The sequence below is a fragment of the Pseudorca crassidens genome, chromosome 7, assembly GCF_039906515.1.
Source record: "Pseudorca crassidens isolate mPseCra1 chromosome 7, mPseCra1.hap1, whole genome shotgun sequence".
NCBI lineage: Eukaryota > Metazoa > Chordata > Mammalia > Artiodactyla > Delphinidae > Pseudorca > Pseudorca crassidens.
In genome coordinates, this window is record NC_090302.1 from 32,173,327 (window position 1) to 32,200,946 (window position 27,620).

Consider the following 27,620-nt stretch of genomic DNA (forward strand, 5'->3'; position numbering starts at 1 on the left):
TGACTGCAGGAGGTAGACTGGGTGCATGGTCAGGATGGACTCACTACTGAGCTTTACCCAGACTTCTGATGAACAAATAACTGCTTCTACCTGAACTGATTTGGAACATAGAAAGAAAATTAAGTACCATCCGGTTGACTTTATGATCTAAATTTGGGTTTATCTTAAATCGGATAAACCAATACATAAATGTATCTACTAATAACGCAGCCTGGAACGTAAATGATAAACTGGTTGAATGACTGATGCATTTGTAGCGAACTCATTTTACTTCCTGGTGATCACTGCATTCTTTTCTATGCTCAATAATCTGCCTGAATTTTTCCAGAGGTTTTCGTTAGACTCACTTTTCCTGTCTTTGAAGGCTCAAATAATTTCTCTATTTAGAAAGTCAAAATATAGGATTATTTCTGGTGTTCAAGCACCTCTTCTCATCTCTGTGACACCTCAGAGGATGATAAATAGTGTCTGTGTTTCTTGTACATTGTGGAATAGAATTTATCTCGGTCTAGAGATTTGAAGTCACACAGAGTATTTAGAGCACTCTTTCTTCCTCCTCATATATCTCGAGCCACAGTTCTCTACTACTGTGGTTGGTCTTGACTCTTTTGATTTCCTATTATGCTTCCATTTGCACCAGAAGAAAATGGACATGAAGTTGAAATTGAATATAAAATGTCAGAACTAGAAAAGCTATTAGATCAAATTAAGGTAAAGAAACAAGTGAAGGATTTGATGTGTCTTGTTCCTTGTGGAGACAAGTACATTGGACTTTATCAAAGTTAATGCTATTAAACATTTGAATCATGTGCTAATTCACCTTATGGTGAATCTATGCTTATGTGCAGCAGACTTTTGATAATAATTTGGCTTTCTGTGTAGATCTGTCTGTAGATCACAGGTAGAAATCAGAGGATCCAAGTTCCTAGTTATAAGTTAATAAACAAGCTTCCTGGTTTATATTTCAGATTTTGTTAGTAAGCATTCACCTGAGAGAGAGAGAGAAATCCTCTGTCACCATGCTACAAAATCAGGTTCCCGAGGTATAACCCTGGAACATGGAGGTACTGCCACTTTAAGGCTTCCCCAGGCACCTAGCAACTCTTCACCATGGGGCGCTTTGATTCCTACTTGTTGCTAGTTGTCCACAAACACCTGCTCTATAAAGACAGTCCACCTCTTGGTTTGCAAGGCCAGAAATGAACACGGCTACTTCTTAAGAGGCAATTACTGACCACGATAGACCTTTTACTCTTAAGAGCAAAAGCTGGAATCCTCCCATCTGTTAACACCTGTTAATCTTCTGAAATGCACCATGGAACAAAGACACTTGTTTTTTTCTTTAGACACATGATGTGAAAATCCATTTTTACAGCCATGCAATTGTGTGGGAAGCTTCAGAAATAAAGATTACAACAGAGTCCCTTCCAAACCTTTTAGAGATTTTTCAGACGATGATGAGAGTTTGATGAATGTTGATGAGAGTTTGATACATGTTCCAAGGACTGAACTGTGGGCCTTTTCAACAAGTAGGAAAAAGGATCAAAAATGCCTAAAAGCCCTAACACCCGTTTTTAAAAAACACTGGCAAAATATAACTATTGAAAAATACAACTTGGAACTTTATCATAATTAAGGAAGCACCTGAAAGGAAAGTTGCTTGACAATTTTGAGTTACTCTCCAACCAAAAAATCTGTTTAATGGACTTTAAAATGATTTTGTATTTGTGTTTAAGAAGTATGCATTTTTTTACAAAAAAAGAAGTATGCATTTCTACCTGGTTTGGTAGTTTAAGTACCAGGCCCTAGCCAGAAAAAAATCTGAAGTGACTAAGGCAGTGCTTCTTAAATAAGAGCAAATTTGAGCTGCCATCTCAAATCACTACCATCTCTTCTGGCAAGACTAGATTATCACTGACTCTCATCTGATGAAGGAGTCACCTCAAGCTTGGAAACAGCCAGTCGGGATCATCCAGCAAGTACAGGGTAAAACTGAAAAAAGATCCCAGAATTCTGTTCTTTGGCCAGTCCATAGAGAATGGAGAATCTTGTAGAGTTGATGTCATTAACACTTGGATACATTTAAGAAGAGAGAATGACTCTAGTTTCTTCTCTGTCTCTTTAGCTTAGCTCAAAATAACCAAGCACTTGCCCTTACTGACCTCTAAAGATCAATTACTGTTATCTGTCTTACCTGCTCTTGCTTTACATCTCCTCTTTGTTTTATTCAGCTACCTGACTTTGGTTCTGCTTCTGGCCATTTGGAATTGGTGTTTGAGCTTAGTCTCTGTTCCTTTAGACCCTGGATTTTCCTAACGGATTCCAATTTGGTTTATTCTGCTGGCTTTCTATGCTCTGGGCTATCCTAGTTCTTGCCCTTCTGAATCTAATTTCCAGCACAGTCCACTCAGCTGGCTGACCGGCTGTTTTCTCTGTGTGTTCGAGAGTATAAGTGAGTGTAAGGGGGGGCAGGGGGAGGGTGTGTGCACAATTTGGATAATCACTCACTAAAATGAGAGAGAGACAGAGAGACAGAGAGAGAGAGACAGAGAGAGAGAGAGAGAGAGAGAGAGAGAGAGAGAGAAGGAGCTCTAAACAGAAGCAAGGGGAGGGGGGAAGTTATGCATTTGTTACTCCTTATTAACCATCCTGAGGTTTGAGGCAAATTCTTAATTGTTTACTTTCCTGCCAAGAATTTTATCTCAGCTCTCAGATTTTGCTGCCACCTGGTGCTAAAATGTTCTAGGTAGTGATGCCTAAATAGTTTGACAAACTCCAGAAGTATAACCTAGACTCAGAGATAACACAAATTAGGATACTGGATGCTTAACATAATAAATAAAAGATATAACATTGAAAAATCCTTAATTCAATATCATATAATCATTTAAGAAATGAATGTAGTATACCTGTTAGAACAAATTTATAAGAAGCAATAGTAGTAATTACTATGTAGCTCTGAGATGTCATCATGTCTTAGAAGTATGGTCCCCATTTGAGCTGTCACTCCTGAATATGACAGAATACTTAGTGTTAATACACATTAACAACAAATAATTTCTCTCAGTTAATGTCCCCCCTAATTTAAAGTGGGAGGGGGCATTTAACTTATACTCTTTGTAAGTCAAGATTGGCTAAATTTGGGGCTTCCCTGGTGGCGCAGTTGTTGAGAATCTGCCTGCTAATGCAGGGGACACGGGTTCGAGCCCTGGTCTGGGAGGATCCCACATGCCGAGGAGCAACTAGGCCCGTGAGCCACAAATACTGAGCCTGCACGTCTGGAGCCTGTGCTCCGCAACAAGAGAGGCCGCGATGAAGAGCGGCCCCTGCTTGCCACAACTAGAGAAAGCCCTCGCGTAGAAACGAAGACCTAACACAGCAAAAATAAATAAATTAATTAATAAACTCCTACCCCCAACATCTTAAAAAAAAAAAAAAGATTGGCTAAATTTGCCCAAGATTTATTTGTTTCACAGAAACTATTCTTTCCTTTTATGGTCTTCACTGGTCTGCTGTTTCTCCCCATTCTTCATCCTGCTACTATTGTTCTCCATTGCTTCTCCAGGCAGGATTTGCTTCTGTTGCTCCTGCTTTTCCATAATTATGTTTGTCCCTGTTTTCCACTCACTGTGTTGAAAGTGGTTTTTCCTTCCAGCTGATAACATATCATGCAGCCAACTTTTCCAATTCTAACCTTTAAAGGAATGCTGTCCTATTGGACTGTCAAATAGAGCTTTGCTCATTTAGCTTTTGAGTCCCAGGTGTGAAGGGATGTTAAAAGAATTCCCCCAAAACCCAGGCAAGAGAGCAGTTTGGTAGTGTCATCCATCGGTGGCAGATTATATTTTCTAAATGTGACAAAAAGAATAACCCCCATTCCACATACTCTTATTTACAATGTGACTTTGACAGTCCTCCCATAGAGAAGTGGAATCTATGTTCCCTTCCCTAGAAACGGTGGATTTGTGGTTGAAAGAAGCGACACTATGTGACTTCCAAGGTTAGATTATAAAAAAGAATCATTTCCCTGCCCAGTTCTCTTGGGAGACTCACTTTTAGAACCCAACCACCAAGCTATGAGGAAGCCCAAACTATCTCACGCTGAGACACCACATGGAGAGATCACTTGTATTTTTTCCAGCCATCAGCCCACCTGAGGTCCCAGCCACAGCCAGCATCAACTTTGAAGACACCTCTAGATGATCCTAAACCCCAGCTATCAAGTCACCTCAGCATTCAAGCCTTGCTAGATGAGGCCCCACACATCAGAGACCAAAAACAAGCCAGCCTTGCTGTTCTGTGTCAAAATTCCTGACCCACAGAAACCAAGAGTATAATACAATTATTGTTTTATGACACTGAGTTTTGGGGTGGTTTGTTATACAGCAATACTGACAGAAAAAGTATCCTCTTCAGTGTGTTCCTCATAAGTCGTGAGCGGGTACCCCAAGATGGGTGCAGATCCCAACTCCCCTTTATCTCATACATAAGTTTCTTATCATCTTGAAGCATCTTTCTTGACCAGAGCTTGACAGCCTTCATTTCTTGTTTTCGGGGGTCTTACTTCTGGTCAGAAGCCCCGCTATTAATTTCAGAGACTGTTTCTCCATTTCCCCCAGAAGATCTGGGCCTTCACTGTAAATCCTTTTGCCTCACTCATTTCTGACCCATTTCTCATGTTACCTATCCTTGATTTCTCATTCCATCATCTACTCCTGGAATCCATATCTTCTTGGGATGAGTGCCAGTAGGAATTGTACCTTTACAGAAGAGACTCCAGCCTACCCAAAGGAGTGTGGCCTCACCTGCTGGTTCCTACAAAACAATCATAGCATTGATAGCCCAGTATCAGTATTTTCTTGATTGTTTTAAAATTTATTGAGATATTACTATATGCCCGGCATTGTGCTAAACTCTGTACATACTCATTTCAGTCCTCTCAACAACCTTATAGAGTAACAACTATTATCCCTCCAATTTTAAAATAAGGAAAATGAAGAACAGAGAAGTTAGGTAATTTGCTCAAGGCAAGACGGCCTGTAAATGGTAGAGGGGGGATTCAGATGAAGGTGATCTAACCCCAGAGCCCATGCTCTTAACCACATGTCCCATGTACAAGACATTAAACAGCTGGCATGCATCAAACCAAGCCCAGCTTTTAAGGACTATTCCAGGGTGAGGTGAAGACCTTACTTACATGTCCCTCCTGCCTTTCTCTTCCTCACAGCTTCCTATTTCTGCACGTAAGGGCACATGCATCTCTACAGGAGTAAGCAACCACTTCTAGGTGAAGAACATCCAGTTTAATTGTCTACAAAGAAAATAAACATTTCTCCAAAAAGAAGCAACAAAATCTGTAGATGCATAATTTTGGCTGCTAAAACCTAGCCAGGACAATTTATATTATACCACAGTCATTTAGCTTTTTAGGCTAAAATATCTGCATTCAGGTTACACAACAGATCTTCCCAAGAAAAACAGGTAGAAACTTTGGGTAACTAAAGGGCCAGTTCAGGACTTTAGCCTCCTGAGACAAAGGACAATCTGCCTCAAAGTGTATTCTTGCAGGGCAGAAACTGCTCACAGCAATTTAATAATAGTGCTTTGCATTGGTTTCCGCCAATATAACAGGGGTGTAGCAGGCTTCCTGGGAGCAGCTATAGCTGTTGCTCCAGGCCTACTATTGAGACTGCACTCAGCATTTTGATGTATTCCCACTGTAGGTCCACCTCTTTCATGCATGGATGAGAAATGAATATTTTACCGAAAATCCCGTGGGACTAGGGGAAGAGGTTCTATATTGAAAAATTATATTTTAAACATTAATAAAATCTGTTAAATATCTCTGTTCTTTCCCTAGTTTTCCATTGTGGACAGCAGCTCTCTTTTCTCTTCAAAATTCTTTCCCCTCCCTCCAGAATTATTCTCTAAGCTCACACCCCTCTTCAGTCTCTCATTCCAAATCAACACCAAAAATACTGGCAGAAGTTGAAATTGGATGCCTGCAGCACTATAGCTCCACTCAGTGTGACTGTGAAGGACAGTGTTGAAGAGAAATCTCTTTGGTGGTCAAAACTCCAAGCAGTACACCTGGTTGGTTAACTCGCCTGGAAGGAAGATGAACAAAAGTATTGCTCTACATTAATTCATGAGCAAATCACTAAGAGTTTGGATTGGAAGGAAGATGACTGGAGAATTGGAGGCAGTGAGTTCTGGAGAAAAGGTATGAGGATAGACCTCTTTGAAAGAGCACAGAATATGATATTTGTGTCCCAGGTGAATGCTAACCAAAGAGCAAGATCTTAATCAGGTAGACAAGATGACCTGTTTTGTGGATGTCAGTCAGCCTCTTTCCCCAGTCACTCCTGTCCTTGACCAAGGCATTCATAAATAAAGTGGCCATGGCTACAGGGATAGAGGTTGTCCATGTTGCTGATTAAAGAGCCAGGCTGGTTACCTCCACTACTGAGTCCCTAACTGCCAAAAGCAAAGACCAACACCAGTCAAATATATGACATTGTTTCTCAGTTCACCTGGCATCAGGCTGAGTATACAGAGCCATTTCCATAATAGAAGGGAAAGTGTATTGTTCTTACTAGAATAGATACTTACTTTGCATATGGATTTGCTTTCCCCTCCTCAGTGATTCTTCCCTAAACACCCATCTATGTATGGACTTACAGAAAGCCCTATGCACCGTCATCGTATCCCACAGAGCATTATTGCTGACCAGGGAACTCACTTTACAGAAAACGAGGGCAATACTAGTCTTCCCATCACCTAGAAACAGCTCACTTGATTGAATTATGTAATAGCCTTTTGAAGGTTCAGTTTAGTGCCTGATGGATGGCAAAACTTTGCTCTTCAGGATAGATGAAGTGGACTTTGTGTATCTTTTGGTTAGGAGAGGGTTAACATGTTTTCAGTCATGTGAAGAGTAGTTTAATCATGTTATACGAAAGCATGGTCTCGTTGATGGTTTTATTTGGAAATTAAATATAGTTAAAGAGTGTGTGTAGACACCAAGTTGACAAGGGATGAACTATGCTGGATTGTGATATGTCAACCTGGATGAACTGAGAACTTTATTTCCTAGAATTCCATTTTTTGTAGGAGTTAGAGGTGGCTAAGAGAGGAACTTGTGCTAAAGGTCTGAAAGGCTGAAGTCAACACTTTCTGAGGGTTATTGTGGTCAAATGTGGTGATGAACAGATACAGAGGTGCCTTGCAGGTCCATCTTGTCTTTTCCCATTAGCATTTAAACATGTCTTTCCAATCTTTAAAAATCTCTCCCTTAACCTCATGGCCCCTTCCACACTACTTTCTCTTCTTTCATGTTGTGTCCATTTTCACCTTTCTCCTCAATCCTCTGCTACTGGCCTATCACATCCTTCCCCTTAAAATTGCTCTCACTGTTCTTCTCTCTATACTCATTTTTTCCCCTGGATTTCTATAACTATTATATGCTGATAATGCTCAAGAATATATCTATCCAGGTGTCTCCCAAGTTTCATACCTGCATATTCAGTGGTCTACCCAGCGCCGCCACCTGGATGATAGGCACCTACAACTCAGTGGGTCTATAACTAAATGTGTCCTATTTCCCCTCAAAACTATACCTCCTTCATATCTCAGTGAATAGCACTGTCATCCACTCAGGTGCCCAAGTCAGAAACCTGTCACTGTCTTTGCTTAGGTTTCCTTTATCTTTTGCCTGCAATGATTATTGCAACAGTCATTCTTCCTCAGGTTGCCAAGCTCCAGTTCAATAATACAGCTAGGTCTCAGGTCAAAATGGCGAGCAAGCCTGCTGTTGCAGCGTCAGGCAAATGGCTGGAGGGTATTTGAAAATGGTATTACAATGCTGCCGGGTTCAATAAACTGGGCTTAATGTGAGATGATACAACATATGAGAATGACGATGTAAAAGAATCCATAAGAAGGCTTCCTGAGAACCTTTATAACAACAGGGTGTTCTGCGTTGAGAGCACTGGACCTGACCGTGAGGCAGCAGATCTTGCCTGAAGAGCAGTGGACAAAATATGAGGAGGATAAATTCTATCTTGAACCATATCTGAAAGAGGTTATTCGGGAAAGAAAAGAGAGAGAAGAATGGGCAAAGAAATAATCATGTAGTTTAAAAATCTGTGGATGCAGCCGTTCTCAAAGTATTTTTATGAAGTTGGTTAAACCTGGAATATACAATGTGGACCTATCTGGGCTGTAAATGTATTATTTTAAATAAATGTCTATAATAATTATAAAAAAGTAACACAACTATAATGTGCCATACAAACACTATGGTTTATTTTCAGTACAGATGCATCTTAACCCTGAGAATGTGGGGCAATAGATCTCCATTTTATGGGAGAAGTTGCAGCTGATAGTGGGCTGAGATGAACAAAAGGAAAACATGCTTGCACGATAGCGGACATTGTCAGTGTGTTAGACCTGGTGACAATGCTATTCTTTCCACAAATATTCATTAATTTCCTACCATGGACTAGGGACTGTGCCTACAGGATATGCTTCCAGGGCATTGATTCACTGTGTACTTTTTCTGGGTCCTGCACATGTAGGGGATACCAAGATGAAAAAGTCATGGTCCCTGTGCTTAAGGGGCTCTCAGCTCTCTTCGTCATGACCCACGTCAAATGATATCTCAGATGGCCCTTTCTAATGCTGAGCTCCTCCCACAAAGAGTGCTGCAGTAAAATTCCTTCCAGGGCCTATTATTTTCAAAGAATAAATTAATTTCAGAGGAAAATAAAGTCAGTCTAGAGGCATAAGTAGGCTGTCGTCCAGATGCAAGGATTCTGGAAAACCACCACCAATTTAAAAAGCTATATGCAAGGATTCTTTTTTTGGTGACACATAGGGACCGCCTCATTGGGACCTAAGCTAAACTGCAAGCAATCTCAGTAGTGAATTCAGCCTTGTGCTCAGCCCTTTTCCAGAACCTCTGGCTTAATTATGAGAAGAAAACCTATTTATTCTGAGACATCACCACTTTGGGATAAATTCCTGGAAGCCATCATAAAAGCAAAGGGAAGATCTTTCTCAGAGTCTCTTCTCTGGATTTCTGAGAAAGAAGTGTTTCGTGTTTAGCATGTCAAGTTGCTTTTCATTTCAGTCCATGGATTTGCCCCTTATTTAATTCACTTTGAACTTAGTTCTCCCTGTCCATCCAGAGGCCTGGGTCTCCTATGGGAGGGTAATTCAACCTTTCTCGTGTCTTCCTCAGATACCATCTTTCTCTGAGCACATTCTTCACATTATTAGTTACAAAATAATAAAAATAATAATATTTATATAGTACCTTACATTTCACAAAACTCTTTTCATGTGTTTTAGTTCATTTAATCCTAACAGATCACAGAAAGGCAAAGCCATGAGGAACCTGAGGTTCAGTGAAAAGTAACCTAAGATCACATAGCTGTTGGATGACAGACCTCACAAAGAACCCAGATATTCTAACCCACATCTTCTTTCAACTATTTCTCCCTATATTCATCCAGTGGCCAAAGTCATTTCTAGCCCTGATCCATTTCATTTCATCCTTCATCCATTTATTCTGAAATCTGAACAAAACTATGTTCATACTGGGAGCCAAGGAACACTGATGTCTCTCCTGGGGATGAGCTTGGTTGTAGGGACCCAGGAAGCCCCCCATAAGCCAGGACTACCAGGACCTACCAAGAACAAGAAAATGCAGGAGTTCTCCTGAGGCAGGGGTTCTCCCCTTTGGCCACACATTGAAAACAGCTGGGGAGCTTTAAACACTACTGAAGCCTGGGTTCTAGCCCCAGAGACTTATATTGAATTGGTCTTGGGGGCAGCCAGGCCATTAGATGTTTAAAAACTCCCCAGCTGATACTAATATGCAGCCACATTTGGAAACATTGCCTGAGGGCTTCCACGTGTTTACCTGTTCCTTGCAGGACCTGTGGACTCATTCTCTCTTTCTCCCTTTGCTAAATGCTTATTACACCAATCATATACGGTTGTTTAATAAAATCTAGAAAATGCAAGAGGCAGGATCAAGATGGTGGAATAGGAGGACCCTGAGCTCACCTCCCCACAACGAACCCATCAAAACCACAACTACATATTGAGCAACTCTCACTGAGAATGACATGAAAACTGGCAGAATGACTCTCCTACGACCTAGGCTGTAACGAAAGGACCGCACAGAGTCTGGTAGGAGGGAAGGAGAAGTGATCCAATGAGGACCTGCACCCCTCGCGGGTGACCCAGAACAGCACAGGGATATCACAGGTTTGGGGATCCTCCCTAAGGAGTGAGGGGTTCGAGCCCCATATTAGGCACCCCAGCCCTGGGGTTCAACACTAGGAACAAGAGCTGGTTTGAAAAGAAGTGGGGCTTACCAGAGGGCTGTAAGAAACAGAGACTCTGCTCTTGAAAGGTCACGTGCACAAACTTGCTTGCTCCCAGTCCCAGCGTGGAGGCAGCTGTCTGAAAACTGCCTGGTGCTCTGAGGGCCTGCCCCCCACCCCATACCAGGCTCCTGTTCCGCCGCTGCTCTCCGCTAAGGCCGAGGCCACCACTGCCAGTGAGTGTGCTCACACTTGGAGGGAGATGAACCAGCTTGGTGTGGCCCTGCCTCTAGCCAGGCAGGAGCCCGCCACTGCCATCAGGAGCTCACACTGGGGAGGGAGCAGAACCAGATGAACAGCGTGTCTCCAACCCCTTCGGTTCCAACACCTCTGACCCCAGCCCAGCCTCTAACCAAGCTCCACACACTGGGGGAAAAGTGGAACCAGCTCAGAAGTGCAGCCCCAAGCCCTCAGGCTCTGACCATGCTCCCAACCAAGGTGGAGACTCCATCCCACTGGGGAGAAACCCAACTTCCTCAGGGCTCCTGCTACAGCCCCTCTGGCCTTGGCCCCACCCACGATAGGGCGGGGACTGCCTTTGAGCCTAGGAGAAACTGGTGCTGGCACCTGGCTCTCTGCACCCAGCCCCGCTGATTGCAGCCCTACCTCCCATCAAGGTGGTGGCTGCCAGTGCAGGGGGGAAGACATGGCCCATGCTCACTTCAGATCCAGCTCTCCCACTAAAGCCGCTGGAGACACGCAGACTGCATAGGGACCCTCCCACACAAGGACATGCCTTCAAGACCAGGATAGGTAACTGTTTCACCTAATTTCATAGAGACAAACAGAGAAAGGTAAACAAAAATGAGAAAACAGAGGCAGATGTTTCAAATAAAAGACCAAGATAAGGTCCTTGAAAAAAACCCTAATGAAACAGAGACAAATAATTTACCTGATAAAGAGTTCAAAGCAATAGTAATAAGAATGCTAACTAGACTTGGGAAAAGAATAGATGAACAGAGTGAGAAATTCAACAAAGTACTAGAAAATATAAAAAAGAACCGGTCAGAGGCTGAATACAATAACTGAAATGAAAAATAAGCTAGAAGGAATTAATAGCAGATTAGGTGATACAGAAGAATGCATAAGTGATCTCGAGGATAGAATAGTGGAAATCACCCAGTCGTAACAGCAAAAAGAAAAACAAATTTAAAAAAATGAGTCCCTCTGGGACAACATCAAGCATACCAACATTAACATTCAAAACATCATAGTGCTGGCACAAAAACAGACACATAGATCCTTGGAACAGAAGAGAGAGCCCAGAAATTAACCCATGTACCTATGGTCAATTAATCTATTACATAGAAGACAAGAATATGCAGTGGGGTAAAAACTGTCTCTTCAATAAGTGGTATTGGGAAAACTGTACAGCTACATGGAAAAGAATGAAATTAGAACATTTTCTCATACCATCTACAAAAATAAACTCAAAATGAACTAAAGACCCAAATGTAAGCCTGGAAACCATAAAACTCTTAGAAGAAAACACAGACAGTGCACTCTTTGACGTCAGTCTTAGCAATATCTTTTTGGATCTGTCTCCTCAGACAATGGAAACAAACGCAAAAATAAATAAATGGGACTTAATTAAACTTAAAGGCTGTTGCACAGCAAAGGAAACCATTGACAAAATGAAAATACAACATACTGAACAGGAGAAGATATTTGCAAATGATACGTCTGATAAGGGATTAATAACAAGCTCATACAACTCAATATCACAAAAACAAACAAGCTGATTAAAAAAATGGGCAGAGGACCTGAACAGGCATTTTTCCAAAGAAGATGTACAGATGGCCAACAGGTACATGAAGAGATGCTCAACATCACTAATCATCAGGGAAATGCAAATCAAAATCACAATGAGCTACCACCCCACACCTGTCAGAATTGCTATTCTCAAAAAGACAACAAATAACAAGTGTCAGTGAGAATGTGGAGAAAGGAAACCCTAGTATACTGTTTGTGAGAATGAAAATTGGTATAGCCACTATGGAAAACAGTATAGAGAATCCTCAATAAATGAAAAATAGAACTACCATACGACCCAGCAATTCCTCTACTGGGTATATATCTGAAGAAAACTAAAACACAAATTCAAAAAGATATATACACCCCAATGTTCATTGCAGCATTACTTACAATAGCCAAGTTTTCACCAATAAATGAGTGGATAAAGAAGCTATAATGGAATATATATTAATATATATATTATGGTATATCCTTTAAAAAGTATGAAATTTTGCCATTTGCAGGAACATGGATGGTCCTGAGGTTATTATGCTTAGTGAAATAAATCAGACAAATACTGTATGTTTTCACTCATATGTGGAGTCTAAAAATTAAAACAAATGAACGAATATAACAATACAGAAACAGACTCATAGTTATAGATAACAAACTAGTGGTTACCAGTGGGGAGAGGTGTGGGGGAAGGGGCAAGATAGAGAAAGGGGAATAAGTGGTATAAACTTCTAGGTTAAAAAATAGGGGCTTCCCTGGTGGCGCAGTGGTTGAGAGTCCGCCTGCCGATGCAGGGGACGCGGGTTCGTGCCCCGGTCCGGGAAGATCCCACATGCCGTGGAGCGGCTGGGCCCGTGAGCCATGGCCGCTGAGCCTGCGCGTCCGGAGCCTGTGCTCCGCAACGGGAGAGGCCACAACAGTGAGAGGCCCGCGTACCGCAAAAAAAAAAAAAAAAGAATCCACCTGCCAATGCAGGGGACACAGGTTTGAACCCTGGTCCGGGAAGATCCCACATGCCGCAGAGCAACTAAGCCCACGCACCACAGCTACTGAGCTTGCGCTCTAGAGCCCGTGAGGTACAACTACTGAGCCTGCGTGCCTAGAGCCCATGCTCCGCAACAAAGACAAGCCACAGAAATGAGAAGCCTGCACGATGCAAGGAAGAGCAGCCCCCACTTACCGCAACTAGAGAAAGCCCGTGCACAGCAATGAAGAGCCAACACAGCCATAAATAAATAAATAAATTTAGAAATAAATAAATAAGACACCGGGATGTAATGTACAGCACAGGGAATACAGCCAATATTTTATAATAACTTTATATGGAGTATAATCTATAAAAATACTGAATCACTATGTTGTACACCTAAACTAATATAATATTGTAAGTCAACTCTACTTCAAGTTTTAAAAAGTAAGAAAAAGAGAAAGAAGTAAAAAAATCTAGAAAATATAGATTAATCTTTGGAGATTAATCATAATTATTCCACAGAGAAATAAATACTGTTAACAATTTGTTATATATCTTTCCAGAACTTATTTATATGTATATGCACATGAGTAAATAAACCAATACTCTTTTTAAAACAAAAACTACCTGGGTAAACTCATTGAGGAGTCTATGAAATAATGCTAAAAATAATTACAACTAGCATTTGCATAGCACTTTAGAGTGGCTAATTCTCACATAAAAAATAAGAACTAATTACCAATTATTCAGCATCCTTTTTGAGAATCAGTGTGCCAGGTGCTGAATTAGACATTTACTTTAGTCCTCTATTTGGTATCTCTCATAAAGTCTGTACAGTCCCCATTTTACAGATTATCTAAGTCTCAATGGAGTGCCTGAGTTCACCTGTTAAAACATGGATTGTGTCATGGTTTTACTCAGCACTGTATCTCAGAGAATAGCTCAGTGCCTTGCACTGTGCCTCGCAGAGAGTAGACACTCATACATAGTTAATGGATGAAGGGATAATTAAATCACATGCCTTTTCATTAATTCATACTGCCTCTGATTGATGCAGAGAGGCTTTCTCCAGAGGAGATTTACTTCCTGGGCCTTCATTCTCTGACAATGATTGCTCACCGAGTAGGGATTTGAAGGCTCATGGAAATGTGTCTATGTTATATTCATTATCTAGGGCAATGGTTCTCAAACTGTGGCCCCTGGTCCAACAGCGTTGGTGTCACATGTGAGCTTGTTAGAAATGCAAATTCATGGATCCCATTCCAGACCGGTGAATTAGAATTTCTGGGCACGAGTCTCAGGAAGCTGTGCTTTAAATTAGCTTTCCAGATGATTCTAATGAACGTTAAAATGAATGTTAAATTTTGAGAACGATGGGGAATAAATGAATTTCTTCTTGTCCTGAGACTCACAATAATAGTATAGCTTGGCTGATTGGATGGATGGAGGAGGCATTTACAGAGATTGGGAAGACAAGAGGGGCATGTTTGGATGGAGATTGGGGTTTGGTATGTTAAATTTGGAGTACCTGTGGGATATACAGGTGAAGCTACCTGGAGGCATCTGCAAGGACTGAGTTAGAGATATAGATTTGGGAGTGGTAGTTGAAGCCACAAATAAGAGTACCCAGGATGGTGGAAAGCACTGGAGAAGAGGAGGGCCATTGAGTAATAGCATTATTTAAGGGGAGGAGGGGAGAGGTGCTCAGAAAAAGAAGAATTTGAGGACAGTCATTCTTCCTTGTGAGTGACTTGCATCGGAATGTTTGTCTCATCTTCCCCTCTGGATTATAAGCTCTTTAAAGCCCGGAACTGTGTAAATTTTAATAGGTCCCTCAAACAAAAGTACATTGCTGCATAGCCTGTAAATAATCAATGAATTCCTACCAGGATTCTGCTTTGCAGAAATCCAATGTGATCAGAGCCGTGAGCAAGATGTTTCCCCCAAAAGACACATATATAATTTCCCAATGGACAGTGTGGCAGATTAAAAATAAGTGAATAAATAGAGGGCATCATGTGTAATCCACTGATATCTATGCTAATCACATTAATCAGAGTGAATTAATTACACCTGAAAACATGAAAAGTTAAATTCCTTAGAAAATCAATTCATTAAACTCATATTGGAATGCACAGTCAACAACCTCCATGTTTAGAAACTATCAGCATGATTTGTGGCAACTTCTGATTTACTAACGAAACTGCTTAAAACATTTTTAAAGGCAATTGTAATTACTGTCTGGTATTTGATGGAAAGAAATCTTGTCAGCATTGTCCCTTGTGTGTCAACTGTCACAATTTTCTAAAAATTTTGAGGTGAAAAATAGGCAGGCTCTACTATTTGCTAGCCTCGATTAGGGTTAATTCAATGTGTGTCTGCAAATAATAGTGTTTAATGTAATCTCTCTAATTACAGATAAAACACATTTTCAGTCATGCTCATCACTGACAGTATTTTGGGATAAGTTAAACTGACAGCTGCTTTCTAAAGGGAAGGGAAAAAACAAACCTTCCTTGGGGTTGTGTTGATTTTCTCTCTCTCTCTCTCTCTCTCTCTCTCTCTCTTTGGATTGAAGTTCAGAAAAATATGAGACTAGACACTTTGGCTCTAGATACCAACTTCAAAAATCATGACATAGTCTATCTCTTGGGAATTTGATGTGGTTTCCATCTCCCACCTCCATCAATGAATATCTAACTTGAATTCATTAAGTAAGCATTTCTAAGGGTTTCTGGTGAACCAGGCACTGTGCTAGGTACTAAGGATGATTCTACCAAAACTACCCTCCACAATGGCTTCATGAGCCAAGTCAAGCTTCCTACTACACTAGACATGATAGTTACAGTGCCACTATATTTACAGCCCCTTCAGATTTAAACTATTCAGGTCACAATATTTTCTGAAGGGTCAATGCATGTTCCTCTTCAACCACAGTTAACTGATGGGGTAGAGAGACGGTTCTACTTCTAGAGCAACACCAGAAATAAGGATGACATCAGCAGTACAGCAAGACAGTCCATTAACAGAGCTAAGCAAACAGAACTGGGAACCTGAAACCAGAGCTAATGTAAAAATTGGCAGAATTGGCAGATATCTTGAGGAGGTCTTTGGACCTCACTATTTGTGGAATAGGGAGTTCAAAACAATCCCTTCTAGATCCTAAGGAAAAGAGGCCCCAGCTAACATGTGGGTTACAATACCAATCAGACATATTCCAGGACCAGCCCTATGTACAAGTCATCCTAAAATATCACCTATTATGATACTACTCTTGATTCTTCTCCAAGCTGAAATTTCTACCCATAAAGCCGCTTTCTGGGGCCAGACAATAATAATGTTGTCTCTAGAAGGTCACTGTCAAATCCCATCTGGAAGGAGAGAGTGGCATATAGGACATAGTACCCAGATGACAATTTCACTTATATCCCATTGACCAGAACACAGTGCCAAGACCACCCCTAGCTGCAAGGAAATCTGAGAAATGTGTTTATCCTGAGTAGCTATGTGCCGGGCTAAATATTCTATTCCTATGTAAAAAGGTTTGACAGTTTCTTATGAAGTTAAACCTACCCAGCAATTCCACTCCTAGGTATTTTACTCTAGAAAAATGAAGCATGTTCACACAAAGGCCTGTAGGTAAATAGGCAGCTCTATTCATAATTGTATAAAGCACAGCATGGTGCCATTTTATAAATGCTGAGTTAGCAAAAATAAAAAATCCTGATGAATTCAAGTGTTGGGGAAGATGTAGAACAGATGGAACCCTCATACAATGTTGTTCAGAGTGTAAATTGGTACAACCACTTTTGAAGAATATTGGTACACCCCGTAGAGGGGAAGATTTGCATACCTTATAACCTAGCAATTCTACTTCTTGGTAATCCTAGAGCAGTGATTCTCAAACTTTAGCATGCATCATAATCATCTGGAGGGCTTATTAAAGCACAGATTCTTAAGCCCTATCCCCAGAGTTTCTGATTCAGTAGGTCTGGGGTGGGACCTGAGAATTTACATTGCTAGCAAGTTCCCAAGTGATGCTGATGCTACTGGTCCTGGGACCACACTTTGAAAACCACTAGCCTAGAAAAATTCTTGCCTATGTTTATCAGGAGATGTGTACAAAAATATTCCTGATATTATAGCTTGTAATAGTAAGAGCATGAAAACTTAAATAACAACTTAAATAACAACTTAAAAACAACAACTTAAATAACCATTGAAAGGACAGTGAATAAAGAAATTATAATGTATTAAAAGAAGTACTACAAAGCAGTGAAAATTAATGAATTAGAGCCATATGATATCATGGATAAACATATTTTAAAAATTGAAGTATAGTTGATTTACAATGTTGTGTTAGTTTCTGGTGTAGAGCAAAGTGATTCAGTTATACATATACAGATTATTTTCCATTATAGTCTATTACAGTATACTGGATATAGTTCCCTGTGCTATACAGTAGGACCTTGTTGTTTATATATTTTACATATAGTAGTTTGTATCTGCTAATCCCAAATTCCTAATTTACCCCTACCCTCTTCGATAACCATAAGTTTGTTTTCTATGCCTGTGAGTCTACTTCTGTTTTGTAAATAAGTTCATTTGTGTCATTTTTTTTAGATTCTGCATAGAAATGATATATATTTGTTTCTCTCTGTTTGACTTACTTCACTTAGTATGATAATCTCTAGGTCCATCTATGTTGCTACAAATGGCATTCTTTCATTCTTTTTTGTGGCTGAGTAATATTCCAGTGTGTGTGTGTGTGTGTGTGTGTGTGTGTGTGTGTATGTATATATATACCTCACATCTTCTTTATCCATTCATCTGTCGATAGATAAACATAATTTTGAGCAAAGAGAAAAACAAGTTGCAGAAGAATATATACCTTATGATACAACTAATATAAAATTTTAAAAGTGTAACTCTAAACAGTAAAATGTTTAGGAATATATACATATGCAATGATAAACCAAAATTCAGGCTGTTGGGGAGAAGAGGGCAATACGATTAGGGAAGCACAGAGATTCCAACAGTTCTAGAGTTGGGTGGTAAGTTCATAGATGTTGGTTATAGTATTGTTTTGTATGTATAAATCATTTTATAATTATTTTTTGGTCTTAAGTCAGTTTTATTTTTTGTATATATGAATTATTTTACTTTTTTCTTTTCAATCGGTTTTATTTTTCCAATTTTATATTATTTTAGTTTCCCATAGAATCTCTTGGCAATGTAGGAAGCAAAAATGCAAATATATAAGGATGTACTCTTTATTTTTTTTAAATAAGAAGAAAAACCTAAGTATGTTCATGTGGACAATGAAACATATGAAAGCAGCTATGTTAGGTTAGTATATTTATGTGTCTTTTTTAATATATACTTAAAAACACCTTTGTATAATTCTGAACAATTGATTAGAAACTGGCAAGAAAAATGTTCAAGGATGAAATGATCAGGGGGAAGAAATTAGGATTTTAGGAATAAAAGGTGGAAAGTGTGTTAGGAGACTCATGTTCAATGGGCAAAATGAAGGCCAGGCTGCTGGGAAGAGAACAACCCTGAGATGGTCAAGGACTGTCTGGTTCTCTGCATTGCTCCAGCAACTCTCTGCAGGGACAAGGAAAGCAGATTATGGGGATGATGAGACTGGTCTTTGTGGGTTTACTGAACGTGGTCAGAAGGGAACAGAGAGGAGGTTGTAGAACCTGAAGGAGGACAACCTTTAAGCTGTTGACTATAACGCCTCAGTGTAAGTTTTAAATCAGCTGGAAATTGGGAAGTTGGCTGGGGCAGGAAAGAGTTGTGAGGGGTTGAATGATTGCAGTCCACGCTGAGTATAGAGAACATTTGTGTTTAGAGGGAAAGCACCAGAAAGGGATTCCAAAAGGGAAGCAGGGCTTCATTATTCCAAGGCTCTGTGGGTCTAAGGCTGGTGAGGGACAAAGTTAGAGTACCTGGAGAAAAAACGGTAGGGGACATGAGTCAAGGAATCTGAAGAATTAGTAGGACAGGTGATAAATTTGACAGAAAGAGAAAATGAGGTTGTGTCACTCTATAGGCTAGTAGCTCTGGTGCTTGGGTAGAGTTTCTTACCACTTGCTGATGAGCTGGGAACTGAGGGTAAATGCTCTCTCTGCTTCAGAGAGGAGCAGGGGTCTAAAGACCAAGCACCAGGAAGACTGCCAGGGGTTGCAGAGCCATATTGACATGTATTCAAATCCCATGGGCTCTTGGGCAAGGTACTCACCCTCTCCTAGCCTCTTTCCCCATTTTCAGACAGGGAGTAATGACACCTTCTCAGAAGTAGTGAGCATTAAGTGTGATCATGTATGAGCATATCTACTGGAGTATCTGGCACACATAATAGATGCCTAATAAATGTTGAGTCTCCTCTTCTCCTTGAATCAAATGCCCTTAGAGCCCCAGCCTGGAGGATGACCAGCATCATAGCAGTTAATCGGGTAAGGGGCCAGTGATCCTTGGCTCCCAGTTGGAGCCATGAAATGAGCAGAGTTAAAAAAATAAAACAGGAATGAGTGTGCTTGCAACACTAACCAAACAGAACACACAAACAAAAAGTATTGTCTGTTAGTGTCACAACTCAGCGATGACCCTGAGGAATAATTTTCTTAAATACCTTTTGAAGAATTTTGTTCATGGTGAGGGGTGTCATATAATAGAAGGTGCAAAAATCCTCTTTGAAACATGATGAGATTTTCAACCCATTGGGTTGAAAGTATGGGCTTTTTCAAAGAAAAGTATGGGCTTTTTCAAAGAAAAGTATTTGGACAAGATGATGGACCATTTAATACTCTTAGATTTCAGTCTTTTCCTTTTTTGATTTTAGTCTTTCCCATTTTTCTCCTAGTCCTAGAACAAAGGTTTATAAGCAGCTTGCTCGTGGAGCTACCAGAGAGAAGGAAATGGGGAGGGTCTGAAATCAGTGCCTAAGGCAAAAAAAAAAACACAAACCATAAAATCACATATAATCAAGATTATCTTTGAAAATAATTTACATAATACTTAAGCTCAAAGGTCGACATTTAGCCAAAAGAATTGAAAGCAAAGTCTTGAAAAGATAATATTTGTACACCCATGTTTATACCAGCATTATTCACAATAGCCAAAAGGGGGAAGCAAATCAAGTGTCCATTGACACGTGAATAGGTAAACAAGATGTGGTATATTATGTGGTATGGAATATTATTTAGTCTTAAAAAGGAAGGAAATTCTGACACATGCTCCAACATGGATAACTCTTGAGAACATTATGTTAGGTGAAATAAGCCAGACACAAGAGGACAAATACGGTGTGATTCCACTCATATGAGGTACCTAGGGTAGTGAAATTCACAGAGACAGAAAGAAGACTATTGGTTATAAGGGCTGAGGGAGGGAGGAATGGGGAGTTATTGTTAATGGGAACAGAGCTTCAGTTTTGCAAGCTGAAGAGTTCTGGAGATTGTTTGAACAATATGAATGTACTCAACATCACTGGATACTTAAAAATGGTTAAAATGATAAGTTTTATGTGTGTTTTACCGCAATTTTTTTAAAAGTCAACAATTAGCTTCTTGCGTTATCTTTGTGCATTTAACTTACGCAAATTCAACTGAAGGCAAATAAATGCCCCTTATCTAGAACTGATCTTCCTTGCCTCCCTCCCCATTCAAACCAAACTTTTGCCCCTAGAGTCCCCGAAAAAGGAGCTTCCCCAATCCCCCTTTCTTTTTTCCCTTTGGGCCAAGCACCTATATTTGAATTTGTATGCAAGATGGTGCTCCGCTGTATCTCTCATTCTCTTCTTACTGTATTTTATAGTTGAGGAAATGAAGGCACTGGCAAGAAGCAGGGAGAAGGGTTTGGCTCCTAGACCACACACAGCACTTAGAAAATACTTTATGCCTGAACTAATGAAGAAAATCATGAGAGCTCCCACGTTTCTAGTTTTGAGCTATCAGTGCACACACAAAAAAATATTTGTACTAACTTGGAATATGTGTTTGGGGTAGAGCTGAATAAAAATTGTATTTGCATTGCCCACAGAGGGGTTTCTAAGCAATGTAGTAGTAATGGCTTCAGCAAAAAGGCAGAGAGTACCAATCAATCTTTGCGAACTCTTTCACTGATTCTTGTAAATTCTGGTTCACAAACAACTGATATCCTGTCATCTTATATAGAAATAAATCCTTCATACCCCTAAATGATAAGTTTAGGCAACAGATTGTTAGCTCCACTTATGTTATATACAGTTGAAAGCAAAAACTTCATACACTGTGCATGTTTGTATCTCCTCAAAGCACCCAACTGTGCTTTGCCTGCAGGAAGTAGTCAATAAATGGTTATTGAATTTAGAATGTCTTTCTTCCCAATCAGTGAGGTTTAATATGTTTCCAATTCAGAATGCCTATTAATTTTTCAGTATTAGTAAGCCTTTTAAAAAATCCATTTGGGATATGTTTAAGAGTTCACAGCAAATACCATTATATAAATGGTTAAGAAAATACTGTTAAATGAAGCGTGCTTATTCAACACACCAGCAGCCATTGATAAAATGTAATTTAATTTAATCATTTAACTTTACATCGTTAATGTACAAGAGCATTTCTTTCAAACACAGGTTAACACACACTAAAGAGCAATGCTGTTAGAGGAGCAGAGAAACTTTGGAAAACTCTGCTCTCTGAAATGAAAGCAAGGCACTCTCCATTAACAGCTGGTGGATTCCTGATTTCCGCCCACAGAAGGCATGTTCGCACTGAGAGAGCTCTCCCACAAGGGAAGAATCACCTGCTTTAATTCTTGCTGTCCTCATCTGAGCTAGTTTGGTCATCCACTCTGTATGAACTTGTGTGTCAACATTAAGGTAAAAAAAGAGACTTGAATTGACAGATGACTTGGTGGAGGGCTCTCATAGTTGTAATAACTATGGAAGACAGAAGAACACTAGCTATAATCTTTATTTTCAGCACTAGTGTCTGGACCTATAACTAAAAACCTTCATTCCTTCCAACCAATCAATATCAGCTAAAAAGTCTTTTCCTTAAATCTGATGGGTGTAAAAATGAAAAGTGACAGCATTTCTCTAGGGCTCTGTTTTTTTGTTTTGTTTTGTTTTTCCTTTACAGACATGACAAAAAAACAAGGATTAACATTCCAAGACTAACAGTGCACAAAAGGGTTATATGTATGCACAGTATTTCTAATTTATCCAAATTCATTTTGAATTTGGTCTGAAGCTACCTTGTATGAAATGTTAGCTTTCCTGATATTTAATAATGTTTTTTATGTTTGCATATAAGCTAAAAAAATTACTGCAAAAGTACTACTTTTTCATGGTAAAATGTAAATAAATATTAGTGGTTATTTCTAAAAGCCTGTTTCCCTATAGGTGCAGTAAATTAAGTAAAAAGACCATGGAAAGAAGAATTAGGTCCTAGTCTCGATTCTGTTACCAGCTGTCTGACTTGGGTAACTCTTTGCCCTTTGGTGGGCCCCAGTTTTCTCCTCTATGAATTTCAGGGTGGGTGGACTAGTTGACAAGTCAGGCCCCTTCTAAGTCTAACATTCCAAGATCCTAACATTCCAAATCCTATCATCTTGATATAAAAATAATAATCTCTCACAAAAGCTCACACAAACATAATACATGATCAAATATCAGAATGACTCTTGGAAAAAAAACATATATGATTTGCTATCTCGGCTATCCTGTGCAGCAATTAGGCAATTCATTTGGCATTTGTTTGATTGTATAATTTAATGACAGTATAAACAGCATCGTTTTGTTCTTTTTCCTTTAAAAAGACTAAAGCAAAAATGATTTAAAGCTAACAAAAACTACTGTGACATCAGTTTGACATTCAAAGTTTGTTTCTTAGCAAAATGGCCAAAGATATTTTGACTTGATACAGAGTATATAATATAAAGACTTTTAGACCTAAAAATCTTCAAACATTATTTGAATTTAGCAAAACATAAGCAAAATTTTAATATCAAAGTGCTAAACAGTACTGCCTTAAAAGTCACTGCAAATGAACCATAAAATAACCGCATGGGAAGTAACATTTATTGTACAAATGGTTAATAAAAAGACACATTATAAATATATATATGTAACCTGCTATATTTATATATATATTTGTTTATTTAATTTCTAATTGGTGTATCCAAGTTCACTGTGAACACCCCATTTAAGTATTCTGTAACTCAGCTTCCAGGAGCTGGTGGTCTTGCAATAAATACAGGCAAAGCTATTACAATATAACGTGCATACAAATGTTTATACAAATAAGGACACTATGCAACAAATTATCTCATAATAATATGGCATTAACAGTATAAACATACAAAAGGGAGTACGAACACGGAATGTTGAAACGCAGCCCACTAATCCTTTCTAAGTACTTACATTCACACTATTTTTTTTTTATAATAAGACTTGCTTGTTCTCCAAAATTGTCTCTTTAACCGATAACAAAAATTAAATTATATATATTTTAAAAACCTTATTATCCCTGGTGCTTACCCTGTATGATCCATTCCTACTCATTTGCATGTTCTCATCTAGGGTTCAAACGCTTAAAACTCATTGAATGCTCCTGGGCCTTCTGAATGAATGTGTCAGTCGGTTTCTATAATTGAAGAAAGTTTAGGGAACTCCGGCTGGATTTACCGAACATGACAAAAAAAAGCTGTATTCAATCCATCTTATAATCTGAGCCTCCTTTAGGACAGTTGGACAGTCAGGGCAGGGATCTGTATCCATCAAGAATGGCCTAAATTCTTGGATGGACCATACCTCAGAAGGGTTCTAAAGGGCAGGTGGACAAAGCCTCTACTAGGAAAATGTGTCATTTGCTAACATGACTGCCTCCTTTCAATTTCCATATAAAATAAAGGAGAGTTAATAAACAAGACTTAGTAAGACAGCACTTTAAAAATTGCACTTGTATATGGAAGCGAACAGCCATTATAATTTTGCTATGTCTGATTTATAGGTAATCCTCCATCTTTCACCATTTGTTAAAATAAAATAAGGAAGAAAGAAATTAGGAAGAGGGAATTTCTGCTTTGTTTGCACCACATACGTACCCTTGATACAAGAAGTGTACTCTAAAGGGATCAATCTCAAGACACATCCTACCCTGGCGAACAACCCTTGGTTGTTCTTGTTTTTAAATACAAACCAACTATAATTGTATTCCCCAGAAAGAGTTTTAAAACAGTTATTATTATTATTTTTTTTTTCCTGCTGGGATAGCATTGTCCAAAAGTGCTTTGTTAGCAATTTCTTAGAAAACCCTCATGAACTATAACCCGCCACACCCCAACCTCAAAGCCTAAATATAAAACACAACCCCAACACAATACTCTGCAAGTTTTCTGGCTTTCAGTTGTAAGGAAAAGTGCCAGAAAAAAAAAAAAAAAAGTCTTTCATTTCTACAGGAGCTTGCTTTTTCTCTTAAGGAAGGACAGAAGATGGTAGGTGTCCAGACCCATCCCTCCGCTGCTTAGCAAGCGGCTGCTAGCGGATGAGGCAGCTCCCTGCTCAGGCTGCTCCTGTTCAGAAAGGCAGGGTATCCAGGAAGAGCTTGTCGATGATGGAAGGTGGAGACACCAAGTCTTCCAACTTCAGGTAGAAGATGCGCTGGAGGCCCAGGGTGCAGATCTTCCGCAGTTCTACCAGGGCACGTAGGACCTTGGGCTCAGTGGGCTCCAAAGCTTGTCCCTTACTCTGATGCTCTTTTAAGCTGCTTGTGATCTTGTTGCATAGCTCCTCCACTCTCTTTGGTTCTTTTAACCCATGTCGTTCTGCAGAGGGTTAGAAAAGGATAGAAAAATTTAGGAGGCAGTTACATCTTAAAAAACCCGGAATCCCTGGACTTCCCTGGTGGCGCAGTGGTTAAGAATCTGCCTGTCAATTCTGGGGACACAGGTTCGAGCCCTGGTCCAGGAAGATCCCACATGCCGTGGAGTAACTAAGCCTGTGAGCCACAACTACTGAGCCCGTGTGTCACAACTACTGAAGCCCGCGCACCTAGAGCCTGTGCTCCGCAACAAGAGAAGCCACCGCAATGAGAAGCCCACACACCGCAACGAAGAGTAGCCCCTGCTCAACACAACGAGAGAAAGCCCGCGTGCAGCAACAAAGACCCAACACAGCCAAAAATATATTTTTAAAAAAACCAAACAAACAAACCCTGAATCCCTAATGGAGGCCTGTGTCCTGTTCTGCCAATTGGGATGGCATTTTACAGTCAAAGTGCCCTCCCTCTTAGAGGTAGTTCATGGCCTTTGGTATTAAACAACAACAGGGATTGAATCCCAGTCCTGTCACTTACTCACTGTGTCCCCTTGAGTAAGTCTCTTAACTTCTGAGCCCCAGTTTCCTTATAAAATGAAGATAATAATCATACCCAATTCAGGGTTTCTGGGAGGATCAGCTTGGGCATATAATGCAGATGAAGTACACAGTTCCCGTCACAGAGCCACATTGAGTGAGTAACAGAGTGGTTACTATTTTGCACACATTATCTGACTGAGGTCTTACAAAAGCCCCATCAGGAAGCAACTCTTTTTCAGAGTGAAATGGAAACACATCCAGGCAAATGAAAAAATGTTCCCATCTTGACACGCTGGGTTGGTAAGTATGGCTGTAATTTCCATTTGTTAATGCAAAGGCTGCCCTGCAAGACCTGATACAAAGCGCATTCTTGTATCTTCATGCTAACCAGCTGGAGAAGAATCCAGATTTTCTTTTCTTTGTTCTCCCAGCCCCATACTCCTATTGACCTACACCTGGCACACACCTACACCTGACCTACACCTGGTACAAAACACACGTTCCTCTGCTGTGGAGACGGAAAAGTCAAAGAGAAGAGAGGAGGCCCAGAGGAGGTGGTGCAAGCATTTTATAATGTGGCATACATGAACACCAGTATCTTATATTTTATAAAATAATATATAAATAATCCCCATGTTAAATATTATGATCTCTTATTTTGTAAATAAGGTTAAATGGTTTTCCCAAAGTCACACAGCTGCTAAAAGCTGGGATTTGAACCCAGTCTTCTGAGGCAGACTCTGTCCTCTTGCTCCAGAGCAATGTTGCATCTCCTTGCAAACAGAAAGGAGCATGACATCCAGTACAAATCAATTTGCTCTCCCTCAGCATGTAGGTATCAGAGTCTCTTTCTGAGAGAAGAGAAGGAGAGAAGAGCTTGGCCCCTGTTATCTTAGTCAAAGTTTTCATCTCTTGGTATATTTACATGTAAAATAATAATTCTTGAGAGATGGAAGATCTCCATCCAATGGGAAATCAAGTACTAGTTTTTAATTTTTCCTACATTAATTTTTTTTTTAGTTGGGAATATTTTTGTTAGAAAAGTTAATTCCCCAAATCATCGGAAAAATGAAGCAACTATCTAGACACTTTTTTTTTCTCTTGCCCTAAATAAAAGGAGGCCCAGGAACCAGGAGATCTGCATTCTTCCCCAGCTTGGCTAGTTGTGTATGACTTGGGGAGCGCCTTCCTCTCTAGAGCCCCTATGAAAAGGAAGAGATTGGATTTAATGACCTCTAAGGTCCCTTCCAGCTCTGATGCACATTTGTATATATTTGTAATTATATTAAAGTACAACCATGAAAATTGCCAGCAGCATCTCAGTGGGCTGTAACTTACAGGTCTCTCATCTCAATGCAACATAATATAGAGAAAAGGTGACTGAACTTGGAGTCAGACAGACCTGCGTTCCATTTTTGGTTCTGTTACTTACTAATCATGTGACCTAATTGCTCTACGGCTCAACATCCTCCTAGGAAAATGGGGATTAAAGGGTGGTAGATACACAAGTCTTTGTTGTAGTCTTCTTCATTCTTTTCTGTGTTTCTTAAATATTACACAATGAATTGAAAGAAAAAGTATGATTATAATAAAGCTCGCCTCCATGGTTTATTGTGAGGTTCAGCTAAGAAGATGCTACATAAAAGTGTTCTGCCAACTGTAGAGTGCTACATGCGTGGCACAGTCAGCCCCTAAGACAATACCTGACACATGGCAAATGGCTGGCAGCTGCAGGGTCAAACAAAGGAGATAAAGTCCCCTGACTCCCAAGCTTTGCAGTGCAGGATTTTGCTTTCCCCTAGGAAGCTATTAACTAATCAGGCCAGGTGCAAAGCTGTCCTCTATGGTTTATCTTTACTAAATACATAGTCCCCTTGTTTTAGTCTCAGAAGAAGCACTCAAGAGTGAACTTCAACTGCAATGGTGCTCTGCCTAAAGTTTTATTTTCCCCCAAAAGCAAAAAAGCTGGCTGCAAATTTGGCAGTAAATTTCAAGAGCTATAAAATGTTCGTAGCCTCTGACCAAGTAATCCCATTCTTGGGAATTTATCTGAAGAAAACACTGAACAGAAGAATAAGACTATATGCATGAAGACATTTGGGGTAGCATTACCTATTTTAAAAAATGGAAAAAGATAAAGGGAAGAAGAATAGGGGAA

At 39.9% G+C, this 27,620-nt stretch overlaps 1 protein-coding gene and 1 pseudogene across 1 annotated transcript in view; one reads left to right on the forward strand and one right to left on the reverse strand.

Annotated features, from left to right (window-relative positions):
• Nucleotides 1-7,794: 7,794 nt before the first annotated feature.
• LOC137227012 (cytochrome b-c1 complex subunit 7 pseudogene) lies at nucleotides 7,795-8,136 on the forward strand (annotated as a pseudogene).
• Nucleotides 8,137-21,660: 13,524 nt separating this feature from the next.
• NR4A3 (nuclear receptor subfamily 4 group A member 3) overlaps nucleotides 21,661-27,620 on the reverse strand; it is a 39,707-nt gene continuing 33,747 nt past the window's right edge. Inside the window, exon 8 of the mRNA XM_067743826.1 lies at nucleotides 21,661-24,930. Within this exon, the coding sequence (XP_067599927.1) occupies nucleotides 24,683-24,930 (248 nt within the window). The 3' untranslated portion in view covers nucleotides 21,661-24,682. The remainder of the gene's footprint in view (nucleotides 24,931-27,620) is intronic.